The sequence below is a fragment of the Micromys minutus genome (genome assembly GCF_963924665.1).
Source record: "Micromys minutus genome assembly, chromosome: 14".
Taxonomy (NCBI): domain Eukaryota; kingdom Metazoa; phylum Chordata; class Mammalia; order Rodentia; family Muridae; genus Micromys; species Micromys minutus.
Genome location: NC_137983.1, coordinates 2,191,038 through 2,203,608, shown reverse-complemented (window position 1 = coordinate 2,203,608; position 12,571 = coordinate 2,191,038). Strand labels below are relative to the sequence as shown.

Below are 12,571 nucleotides of genomic sequence, written 5' to 3'. Positions count from 1 at the left end.
GCTGGAAGCCAGGCCTTGACCTAGGATTGATAGAGCACCAGGTGACCTTCTGTCTCCTTGGCTCCCCGGGTATGGCTCTGGCACTATGTCCCTTTATACAAAGCCTGCTGGCCTTGACCAGACCAAACTGCATCCAGATGTCCTGGCCAGTTTCTGGAGCTGTGACCATTGCAGGGTACTAGGCAGAGTAAGCACACAGCCTGAGAGGAAAAGAGGGAGCCAGGTACATGGGAGGCTGAGGCAGAAGGATGGCTGGTTTGAGCAAAATGTAGACAGTACAGCAGTGAGTCCATATCAGCAAAGAAGTCAGGGAAAGTTGGTGCCTAAAGGCCCGAGCTGAGCCCCAAGCACCACAGCAATGCATGAGGTGACAGATCCACCTGCCTCCCTCCCAAGCACAGTGAGTCCACTTAAACTCGGCCGCCCAGCACTGGGGAGGCAGAGGCAGGCCAACTTGAGTTCAGGGCCAGCCTGGTCTACAGAGAGTGCCAGGACAGCCATCTTGTCTAAAAGCCATAGAAAGCAAAAAGCTGAGTTAAGGACCTGTCTGGGTCCTGACTTCAGGTATGGCTAGGTGCAGTCTGGGTCACTAGGTCACCGGCTGCACACCTTGGCAGTGGCAGCTCTTTCACATTTGTTCTTCAGATGATGACGTCACTTTGGGAAGCTCTAAGGAAGCACCATTGGAGGTGGCAGGAACTGGACACAGAGCTTTGGAGACAGAAGGCCCCTTTCTGTCACTCAGTCACATTTCTGGCCATGAGCCGAGTTGCTCCCGCCATGCCTCTCAGTCCCTCCTTTCAGTTGGCTCTGTAAAGCATTTATCCCTGGTAAGTCGGGCGAGCTGGTGGCTATCGAAAGCCTGTCATCACAGCAGCCAGAGGTGGAGGCCGGGGACCGGAGTCAAGGTCTCTGTAACTGAGTGGATTTGGGGGTGCACTGAAGGCTCTTCTCACACATGCTGTAGCCCAGCCTCTAACACAGGCTGTTTCTGAACCATCTTGGCTGTGGCAGCCAGTCCCACAGACTCCATGCTGAATCAAGTACCTGTAAAACCCTGAGGGCTGAAGAAGAGGCTGTGGCTAAGGAGCACTTGGAGAGGACCCTGGATGGTTCCCAGCAGGACCATGGTAGCTCCCCAGGATCTGACGCCCTCTTTTGGTCCCTGTGCGCACTGCAGGTACATGGTTCAGACATGTGTAGGCCAACACTAACATATATAAAATAAAGACTAAAAGGACTTAGACCTGCGCCCATGAGGGTCACTCACATACCTGTCACGGCAGCTATCAGGACTCTTAGGCAGAATTGCTACAAGTTCTCTGCCATCCTGGGCTGTTACTGCCACCTCAGCAGATCCAGGAAGATGGCTCAGACAATAAAGGTGCTTGCAACCACCAAACCAGAGCATCAACCCCTGAACCCACATGGTGAGAGGGAAGCCAGCCCTCCAAGGTGTTCTCTGAGTACAACACATGTGCCAAAAAATACAAAGTGAAATACTTTAAAAAATCTGTACATGTATCTCTTCTTTTTTCTTTAAAATAAAGTTGTAAGAAAAAAAGAAAGAAAGAAAGAAAGAAAGAAAGAAAAGAAAGAAAGAAAGAGAAAGAAAGAAAGAGAAAATACAAAGTGTCCCAGACCAGAGAGCTATCCTGTGGTTGAGATGGTGGCTCACTCCTGTGGTCTGTAGGAGACAGGCTGTGCCTGCCTCTGAAGGGGTAAGGAAGCAGGGCACTAGTGTCAAAGCTGTGTGACTTACCCTACAGAACAGACTTGGGTTGAGAGCCTTGTCTTGGACTCCAGACCATCTGCACCACCAGCCTGTCCCCGACCCAACACCCACCCAGAGGCTGCAGTCTAGTGATGGGCGCACAGCCCTCAGCTGCCTGTGACAGCACCAGAACAAAGCCATGACTGTGGGTATCCAGCTGATCACACCCATGTCTTAGGATAATGAAACACCATGACCAAAATCAAACTGGGGAGGGAAGGGTTTATTCGGCCCACAGTCTTCCGTCTCAATGTTCAACACTGAGGGAAGTCAGGGCAGGAACTCACTGGGGAGACACCTAAGGCAGGAGCTGATGCAGAGGCCACGGAGGGCTGCTGCTTACTAGCCTGCTTCCCATGGTTTGCTCAACCTACTTCCTTATAGAACCCAGGGCCACTAGCCCAGGGATGGCACCACCCGCAATGGGCTGTGCCCTCCCCCAGTGATCACTAAGAAAATGTCCTAGGCCTGGAGAGATGGCTCAGAGGTTAAGAGCACACAGATTGCTCTTCCAGAGGTCCTGAGTTCAATTCCCAGCAACCACATGGTGGCTCACAACCATCTATAATGGGATCCAATATCCTCTTCTGGTGTGTCTGAAGATAGCTATGGTGTACTCATATGCATGAAATAGTTGTATATTGTATGTGTATACATATACATAAAATCTTTTAAAAAAGAAAATAATAAAACGTGCCCCAGGCTTCCCTACAGCCCGGTCCTATGAAGGCACTTTCTCAATCCCAACTTCCAACTGAGATGTACAGACATCTACAGTTGTCAGATGACTGTAACTTTTGTCAAGTACCCAGCACACCCTAGCCTTCATTCCTTATTCAATTCTCCCCAAGTGTGGTGCCGAGGGTGACTTGGGAAGAGGAACTGTCGATAAGAAAATGCCTCCCTCCACCTGACTGGCCTGGGTAAGAAAGTAGGCTGACTGGAGCGGCCGGCAAGCAGCACCCACCATGGCCTCCCCGTCAACTCTGGCCTGCGCTCCTGCCCTAAACAAACCCTCTCCAGTTCTCTATGGCCTGGTGTTTGTACAGCAAAAGAAACCTAAGACAGCAAGACCAAAATCTCAGCCATCTGCTTTATTTTTTGTGGTTTTTGAGACAAACATTCACTATGTAGCTCAGGCTGGCCCAGATTCCAAATAGATCTTCTGCCTCCGCAACCTGAGTTCTAGGACAGAGGCACGTGGATCTGTGCTTGCCGTGGGGCGTGGACAAGAGACAGTGGCGTGGTTCTCAAGGTTCTCGGTGCTGGGATGAAGCCGGGAGGTCACACGGGGCTTCCCCACGGAGCCCAGGTCTCCCTTCAGTGGGGCTAGAACTCCACCTTGCAGGCGGGGAAGGCCTCGTCCTGCATGGACACCAGGCTGCCACTGCCCAGCACCCTGATGCCCAGAGCCTGGTGCTGCTCATGGGTCTCCTCATACCACCTGTGCATCACCGCAGAGTCGAAGGTGGGGATCAGTGTGACCTGGAGGACAGCAGGAGCAGGTGACCTTTCTCTCCCCTCCTGAGGGCCCACCTCCCCTGTAGCACCAACCACACAGCCCAGGCTGGCCCCCCACTGCCCACACACCACTGTGGTTGAGCCACACTGTCCCTGGGCTCTCTAGTGGCTCTACATACCCCTGGCTGCAGCCCCCACTGAGCTGGTGCAGCTCTGGCATGGGGCCTTTGTTCCTGCAGTTTCAGAAGCAGACTGCAACGTGCCTCTCAACCAGAGGCCCTGAGCCTCCATTCCCTGACCCCACACAGCTTTGGGGAGCACCCGACCTGCTGATGGCACTTCTCTGCTGCATGACACCAGGTGTCCTGCAGGGGACAGGGCACCTAGGCCCCATGCCAGGGCCCTTAGGCTGAGCAGGACCCGAGTCCTGGGCCACCTACCTGCAGCTCAAGGTCCCACTGCCGCTTGCCAGCCAGCAGTGCATCCAGCACAGCACGCAGGCCCTCTTCCTGGCGCTGGCCTTGCCCACTGATGACATAGCAGAGCGCGCGCACGCGCAGGAAGAAGTTCTGATCCAGGTGGCCGGCACCACCACCAGGCAGGTAGGCCAGGTCCAGGTACACAGGGGAGCCAGCAGCGAGCGGCGCAGAGCGGCTGCCTGGTCCTATGGAGACGTACAGGTTAGTGGTGGAATCATGTAGCTATCCGTGGTAGGTGGCTATTACCTCCCACTGGCAAGGTCACCCCAGATGCCTGCACCCTGTATCCACTGGGTTTTTGCCTGTGTGGCTGAAGCTCAAAGGCCGTGGAGCTGGGTGCTCAGAGAGTAAGCTCAGCCTGCAGCCTGAAATGCACAACTGAGTCTGCTCACAAAACTAGTCATGTGGTAGGTGTCCCCACTCCCAGGTGACAGGGAGCCAGGACAGCAGAGCCCGCAGTAGCTTCAGTACCACAAGGAACAAGGTGACTGCAGAGAGCTGCCACAGGGAGGCCAATGGCAGCTCTGCTCAAGGCAGACAGCCCTGCTGGGGACTCTGGGGCTCCAGCATGGTCCTGAGGTCTGCAGAGGCACAGGGTAGACCAAAGTCACCAGTACATGTGAGGCTGGAGAAGCTGCAAACATCATCTCTGCCTGGATCTGACATGCTGAGCCGTGCACTGTCCTCAGAGGTGTGGCCCTGTCTCCAGAGGTCACTAGGAGCCACTCTGGGTATCAAGTCTCTCCCAGTCACTTAATCTCCTGTCAGTGTGATGCCACCTGCAACTAGGTCCTCAACCGATCTGTGACCTGCAGCTGTGCTTATGGTCAGAGCCCTGCTGGGGACAGCCCAGACACAGGACTCAGTGCTGCCTGGCTGGACAGTGTCAGGGAGTCACTTCCTACTTTCAGGACAGGCCCGGGGGTCCAGAAGGCACTGCCCTTGGAACTCACATGCAAAATCAAGCCAAGCACTCACCTGGTAAATCAGCATTCTCAGAGAAAGGAAAGAGGATCATTTCTGGTTCAAGGCCAGCCTGGGCTGTAGTGCAAAACCCCTCAGTCTGTCTCTGAGATAGGGTCTCTCTCCAGGCTAGCCTCAAAGTCCTAAGATCTACCTGCCTCTGCCTCTTAAGTGCCAAGATGAAAGGCTGCACCACTATGCTAAGAAAACCTGCTCAGAACACAGAAAAGAGTTAAGCCTAACAGCAGCCGACCTCTCACCTCAGCAGGCAGAGGGTCTGGCATGCAGCCATCTCAAAGCACAAGACAAGACACCAACTGCTTAAGCAGGTGACAGCTAGGAGGGCAGTGGGCTGCACGGTCACACACCCTGTCAGCAACACCCCCTACCAACAGAGGCCACGCAGGGACAAAGACAAGAGGTGTCTCGAGTACTATCCTTTTCAACAAGATGAGAAGCAGAAAGCCCAGGATCTAGGGGAATTTCCTAGAAAGCAATCTTAGCCAGACCCAGACCAGAAGGCAGGCCTCTCAGAAGGCGGTAAAACTGGAGCATGAAGATTGAAGGGACTCACCAGAGGAGGTCCTGGTGGCAGGAGCCGTCTTGGGGGTGGTCTTAGGAACCGAGGGCTTCCTGGTGAGGGGCACCCGGGCAGGTCTGTCAGCAGGCTCGCTGCGGGCGCTGAGTGGCCGGTTCCGGTCCCCCGCGGGGCCCTTGGTCTTGGCAGCTGCAGTTGCGGCTTTAGGGGCGGCAGAGGCAGAGCTAGGCCTCGTAGGGGCCTTGCGGCCACGGTTGGCATTGGCGTTGCTGAGAGGCTGCCGCGCACGAGGCGGTAGCGCCTCCGGGTCCACCATGCAGATTCCTGGTGCGTCCGGCAGTGGCGGTGGCACACGAGGTGTGGGCAGCGGGTCCCTGGCCGCGCTCTCACTGCCCGCATCGTCATCAGAATCTGCCGCGGGCACAGGATCTGAGTCGGACAGGGTGGGCAGTGACTCGCTCACAGACGTGGGTGGCGTCTCCGGTGGCCGCTCCTGTGACCGAGCACTGCTGTCCGAACTGCCTGGAGATGCAGGAGGGGGTGGCTTGCGGTGCGAGAACTCACAGGGTGACACGAGGCACAGGTCTACATCGTGGGGCGATGTGGAGCGGCGCGCGAGGCGCAGGGGCAGACTAAGCCCCGAGTCGCCTGCTGGCAGCACTTGCTCGAAGGACACGGACAGCGACTCGTCCACCTCGGTTGAGTGGGGTGAGCCCAGCTCCGCAGGGAGAGAGGGTGTGGTCAGCGTGGGCGTCGTAGCTGAGGGCGACGCATCCGGGGCAGGCTCTGGGCGCAGTGGGCTGAGTGACAGGCGCTCAGGGCTATTGCTGGGTGCTGTAGGTGGTGGGGACTGAGCTGGTGACAGGGTCGGGGATGGGGCAGGTGGCTGCTCAGACTCCATGTTTTCCGCTTCTCCAGGGCACTTGGGCACAGGGGCTGGGGGTGGTGCTGGGGGAACTGGGGCACGAGGCCCATTCTGTGACACGCGAGGCTTTGTGTTGACCACACCAGGACCGGAGCGGCGCGTGTCCCGGGTTGTAGGTCTAGTGGGCCCGGGTCTTGTGTCCTTCTTCGGGTCACGAGTGGCCAGAGCAGGCTCCCTTCGTACTGCACTCCTGCTGGCAGTGCTGCCGACAGTGCCGCGGGCTGGCTCCTTGCGTGCACTATCCCTCGAGGCCAGACTGTCCTGGCTGTTGGCCCTTGAGGGCGCTTCTACGTCGTGCGTAGTGACTACCGGCCTGCGCAGGCACGGCAGGTGCTGCAGACGCTGTAGCCCATCCAGCAGGCGCGCGGGTGGCGTGCGACCAGGAAACAGCACGCGCACCACCTTGTCACCGGGCGCCGCTGGCTGCCACACGAGCAGAGCGCAGGCAGGCGCTGCAGGATCCCCAGGAGGAGGGTGCAGCACAAAGAGCTCTAGGCGGCCTACGCCCAACTTCTCGAAAAGGACTGTGGGGCAAGAGGGCTGCGGGCCACGCTGCAGCGGCAGAGGTGCGATGCCCAGGCTCCGCAGCAGGCTCCGTGCACACACTGCCTCATCCTCGCCCCCACGTAACCGTGATGCAGCCTCACGAGCGTTCAGGAACACCACACCTAGCGCAGGCGACAGCAGGCGACGTAGCCGCTCTTCATGCTGTCCCTGTGGTCCTGCGGCTGCCTCACGCTCTGCCAGCTTGCGGCGCAGCAGACTGTTGAGGCCGGGCAGGCTGTCAGCACCTGCATGGGTCACAAGCACGGCATCCACGCGGTCCAGGTGGCGCACCAGCTTCCAGAAGCTCGACTTGGGGTTGGAGCCGCCGTTCACCAACACCGTAAAGCCATTGACAGCGAAGAAGGCAGCGTCTCCCAGGCCACCCGGGAACACATAGCAACAGGGTCGTGCCAGGCGCAGAAAGCCGCCCGCAGCTGGTGGCTCCAACAACTCAAAGGGCGATGGCGGCTCCAAGGACTCAGCCACATACTCCAGGAAGGCACGAAGGCCCTCTGAAGCCGGCAGCCGCGCAGGAGGATTTAGTCGCAGCTGCAGCCCGGGCACAGGGTCCAGCAGCGCCCAGTCCCCAAAGGTTGGACAGGACACAGTGAGGACCGGGGCAGCTGGTGCGGAGGCCAGTGCATCCTGGACCTGTAGGGCAAGCACAGGACCACGTGGACCTAAGGACTTGACACCACTTCCCCTAGTTCCCACCAGGCCACTGGTCACCCCGGGCGTCTCTGGCCCACAGTCCATTCTGTTCACCATCCCCACTTACTGCTGTGGGTGAGTGGCTTTGGGAAGGTCCGTGCGGAAGGGACAAGGGAGCCACTCACCTCTTTGTCCCCCAGCACCTGCAGGAAGTGGTGGGCCGAGAACCCCCCAGTCTGCAGCAACAGCTCCCCGGTCTCCTCCAGGCAGGGCCCTGCCAGGACCAGCAGTTTGTGAGGGGCAGGGTCCGTCAGGAGGTTCCGGAGCTGTGGGTGAAGCGGGCGGCCTCGTGAGCTGCACTGGGCCAGGCCCCAGCTCTGAGGTGAAGGAAAGCAGAACCAGCCAGGTGCGCCCACCACGGCCCTCCCGCTCCAGCTGGCATCTGCCGTGGAGTAGGGCTCCTCCACGTGAGACTCCTTGGAGACCCACCACGCCCTTCTCTTTCCCTAGGCAGGGTTCCTCTAAACACACAGGCTAGCCTTCACCTCCTATTCCTGCCTCTGCCTCCTCCAGCAGGAACGACAGGCCTGTGACAACATTCCCAGATCAACTGGGAAGAAGGTGCAGACTGGCCAAAGCCAAGACTCCTGGCCACCCAGGGCAACTCCTGCCTGGGTCAGGTTGAAGCCAACCTAGGCCACAGCAACACTTGGTTCCTACCGCCTCCAGCTAGACACAGCAGCACAGCCCTGACATCTAGGATCCAGCCTTCTGCCCCATCTCTACGAGAGGAAGTAGGTGCAGAAGCGTCAAGCACACATGCGGGGTCAGGACTGAGGATAGCATAGGTCCCCTGCTCCTACCTCATCACACAGGGACTTGTCAGAGGGGTTCAGCAGGACCAACGTCTCTAGGGTCTCTCCACGGTGGTGCAGGCTCCGCTGCCCTGTGGGATGACAGGTCCAGGCCCTGACTCAGGCTGCCTAATGCCAAATCCTGCCACCAGGGCACTCTCAGGTACTCAAGCTGCAGGACCCACACAGGGTGCCAGAGCACCTGGTATAGCTGAGAGCAAACAGAGAAAATGAAAGCCCACAGGTGCCCTGGGCCTCAAACAGGGACAGCGGAGACAATCAGCCAGAGGTGCTCAGCACCTAAGCCAGGAGGCAGCAGCTTCAGTCCCTCCCCTGCTGCTGCTGCTAGGGCTCTAAAGACCAGGCCAGACTACCCAGAAGGGGCTTTCAAAGGGGCTGTGGCACAGTGGGTCACTTCCAGCTTTTTCTCCGTTGGATCAGGGATCAGGAAGCCACTGTGACCCAAAAGGACACTTCCTTCCCCTCCTGCAGCTAGCTGTACATGGTGACTCAACCCACTGGGCGGGGCCGAGCTACAAGCAATATCCATGAAGGGGCTGCTCTGGCCACCGCAGGATCTCCTGTGGCGTGCCCTGCACCCCATCTCTGTTTCCCTGTTGGTTCTCAACCCCAAGGGCCCCTCCCTAAAGTCATTGCACCCTTCTGTAAGCTAGGAACAGAGTACATGACTAGCTTCTACCGTCCCAAAGCCAAGGCAGCATCTGCAGACCAGAAGTACCTCTGTGCAGGCCTAAGCAATGCCCCCCATGCCCAGCACACAGCTGCCACACAGCAGGACCAAGGGAGGCAGAGTGGGCAGGTCACCTTTCACAATGCTGGAGAAGGTGGCCGAATGCCGGGACACAAAGGCCTTGAGCTGCTCATCCAGGCTGCAGACGGCGGGGTCCACATCCTCCCAGGAGCGAACACCTGCAGGCAGCAGGAGACAAAAGCTGAGCTCCGTGCCCTCCCTCCTGACTGCTCAACTCCCACAGCTTAGATTCTGGGGCGGCAGAGTCGAGGAGCTCAGAGAGGCCTCGGCATTTCTAACTTAAGGCCTGGTCAACAAAATGACCAGTCCCTGGCTAGCCACTTGCTTCAGATCTCTGCTCTTTTAGGACTCTAAACTTATGCAGGATTTTTCTGTGTGCACATGTACAAATGTGCACAGGTACAAATGTGCACACGTACATATGTGCACACCTGTGTAAGCGTGTGTGCATGCACACGTATCCATGTGGAGGCCAAAGGTCAACAGTGTTGCCCATCTTGTCCCCACCGTTGTGGGGTCACAGGCACACACTGCCAAGCTGAGCTCTGAGGAGCACCACAGGCTCTCAGCACTTCCCTACTGAATCCGGGGGAGCAATCTCACACTAGCACAGACTGGCTTTTCAGCAGATCTCCTGCCTTGAACTCCAAAGTGCTGAGATCACACACTTACTTGGCTCTCTTGGGCTACTCCCACCTGAGAAGCATCCCCTTGCACCTTCCCCCAATATGCAGGGTCTCTAACTATGTCCCCTCCCTTCAGACTCCAAGTCAGGCATCTCTCTAAGCAGTGGCTGTCAACCTTCCTAATGCTATGAACCTTTAAATACAGTTCTTCATGTTTCTTAAAGACATGCCGCCACACACACACACACACACACACACACACACACACACACACACACACAGGAGCCAGGGTACTGGATACCTTGGAGCTGAACTGGCAAATGGCTGTAGCCAACTTGTGTGAGTGCTAGGCATTGAACTCATGTGTAACTTTTAATTTTTTTAAATCTTATTTTTAATAACGGATTTTAGATGTTTTAACCTCTCTTGTCATTCACTAGAGGTAGTGGAAAAGAAAGGATTTGGGAAAAGTGGACCTATTTGGAAAGGTTTTTTTGGAGTAACTCATCTGTGTTGTCCAGAAATTGGCAGTTTAGTTTACAGCTTGGCTGTGGCAGCTTTGTCAGTCTGGGAATCCTTTATGGGTATGTCAGTAGTCCAGCTCCCTAGGGTCAGGTTAGCCACAGTGGTGATACAGCCCAGCAGAGGCAGCCAGGCCTCAGCCAGGCTCAGCAGGACCAACAGGAACCTCAGCAGAAGTTCTCAGCTGTTCCTCTCAGGGAAGAGATCAGCCAAGATGTGAGACCCACATGTGTTGCACCAGCTGTCCCAGCGAGCCACGCTCTGTCTGTCACTCTCTAGTCCTACTCACACCCTCCAACAGGTGTCCACCATGTGTCCTGTCTCAGCCCGTGTCTGCAGAAGAGGCAAAGAACTGTGGTAGACCATCAGAAGTTTTATGATTTTGTTTTTTTAATGCAGTCTCAACAAATGTAGCTCAACTACACAATGTAAGGCAGACCAATATTTGCCTGTCATTAGTAAAGAATCGTTTATCATGTGTCTTTTTATGTGTTTGTTTTAGTAGAACATCCTCTCCTGTGTCCGCTTCAGTGAAATGTCCCTTGAGTCTGTCGTTAGCCTTTTATATGTGTGCCTGTTTTAATGAAATGTTCTTTCACCTGTTTGCCCCAGCAAACCCCATCCAAATGACTTTCCAGAGAACCCTAGTTGTTTCCACTTCACTCAGGTCCTCTTGCACTTAATCACTGAGCCACCCCTCCAGCCCCATGAAGTTACTTTCATGGCTACTTGGTAACTGTAATTTTGCTGGTTACAAACTGTAAATATCTGATATGTAACCCCTCTCCAAAAGGGTAGTAAATCACAAGTTGAGAACTTCTGCTCTAGGCCTTTGGCATCCTGGAGTACCCTGACACCATGGAAGTCATGCTTTCCTTGGGGTCCTCTTCCCCCGCACCCCACCATTTCTCAGAAGGCAAGGGGACGTTGCTTGTCATTCAGCCCACCCCGTATGCTGAGCCTGAATGGGCATTCTTCGTCGTTCTGGGAATTTCATTTTTTGAGACATGGTCTCAAGTAGTCCAGGTAGGGTGCAATTGCTCTATTAAGGTAAGGGCCTTTGTCCTGTGTTCATCTCAGAGGTGCTGAGATGACAAATGCAGAATGCAGGGGATGAAGCCCAGGGTCGAGCATTCCAGGCAACGTCAGTTCTATCGACTGAACCCCAGGGCTTGTTTTGAAAAGGCTGTAGCCCAGGCTGGCCTGGAATGCGCAGTGCTCCTCTGGCCTCAGCTCACCACCGCAGGGGTGACCAGGGCATGCATCGCACTCGCTGCCCCGTTGCAGACGATGCTGCTGCGCCCGATGCCCCAGTGTGGCAGGTGCGCCTGAGTCAGCTCCCCTCGTGCCAAGCATCCCCGGGGCGGTCGCGCCACCCACGCACCAATTAGCAGCCGGGGAAAGCAGGCCCCTGGGCGCCCCGGGAACGTGAGAGCCTGGCAAAGGGAGGGGCCGTTGGAGGAAGGCCGCACCCCGCCGGAACCCCGAAGCCAGAGACGCAGCGCCCACCCGGCTCCAGGCCGCTTCCTGAACCCTCTACCCCCGGAATCCGACGCCCCATCTGCCATGTCCCACGCGGATCCCAGCCCGCTGCGCCCCACCCGGACCCAGGAACCCATGTGGCAACATTTTGTCCAAACGGCCGCTAGGCACGTGTGCATCCCTAAGCCTGTCTGGATCGTGGGCCACACCCGGAACGTTGCGTCCGGGGACCCCGCACCCCACCCGGACCCCGGCCCACTGCGCGCCGGAACCCCCAACCCCGGACGCCCCGCCCTACCATCGTCGCCCCAGGTCCCCACGAGCCCGACCTCTTTCCAACTCCTCCAGGACGTAGGCCAGCAGCCCAGGGCACCCGCACTCGCCGCCCACCACCAGCAACAGCAGGGAACTGGGCGCCTCCACAGCCTCAGGCGCCGCCATCACCGCCGCCATCTTCGCACCGCCCGGACGCTCTGAGCGCCCCGCCCCTGCTGGTCACGCCCCTTCAAGGATTTTACCGGAAGCACCGGAGACCCCGGCCGGAAGCGCCCCCTCCTCTCCACCCCTCTGTCAGTGCCCTCTGGGCTTTGGGAAATCAGCTGACTGAACCTGGCTCTGTACGAAGATGTTGTTATCCCAGTTTTTCATTCATTCACTCATTCATTCATTCTCCCATTCAGCAACGCTTGGAATTTCTGCCCCCCCCGAAAACTTATCCCATCACAGGGGTTCCACACAACCAGAGTCTGACAGGTACTGCGAGCTTCCTGAGTTTGGATTTTGACAGAGAGAACTTTGGGATGTGTAGCAGTTTGCAGGGGGGGGGGGGGGGGGGCAGGTCCAAGGGAGACAGGCATTGCAGTATGACACTGTTCCTGTCAGTTTGGAAGAAAGGACAATTTTGGAGGGGTAAAGTCACCAAGCCTATTAAGTGATAGAGACCATCTGACGCCAAGTCAGTTTGTCTCTAGATCTTCC

At 56.9% G+C, this 12,571-nt stretch overlaps 1 protein-coding gene across 1 annotated transcript; it reads right to left on the bottom strand.

The window, feature by feature from the left end:
* Positions 1–2,885: 2,885 nt before the first annotated feature.
* Positions 2,886–12,046, bottom strand: MAP1S (microtubule associated protein 1S; the record flags this gene model as incomplete). The annotated part of the gene is made up of 7 exons (XM_080928737.1): positions 2,886–3,259; positions 3,676–3,899; positions 5,252–7,337; positions 7,523–7,663; positions 8,201–8,283; positions 9,017–9,121; positions 11,923–12,046. 7 exons carry the CDS (start codon positions 12,044–12,046, stop codon positions 3,104–3,106), a joined length of 2,919 nt encoding a protein of 972 aa, XP_080784863.1. The 3' UTR covers positions 2,886–3,103.
* Positions 12,047–12,571: the final 525 nt, after the last annotated feature.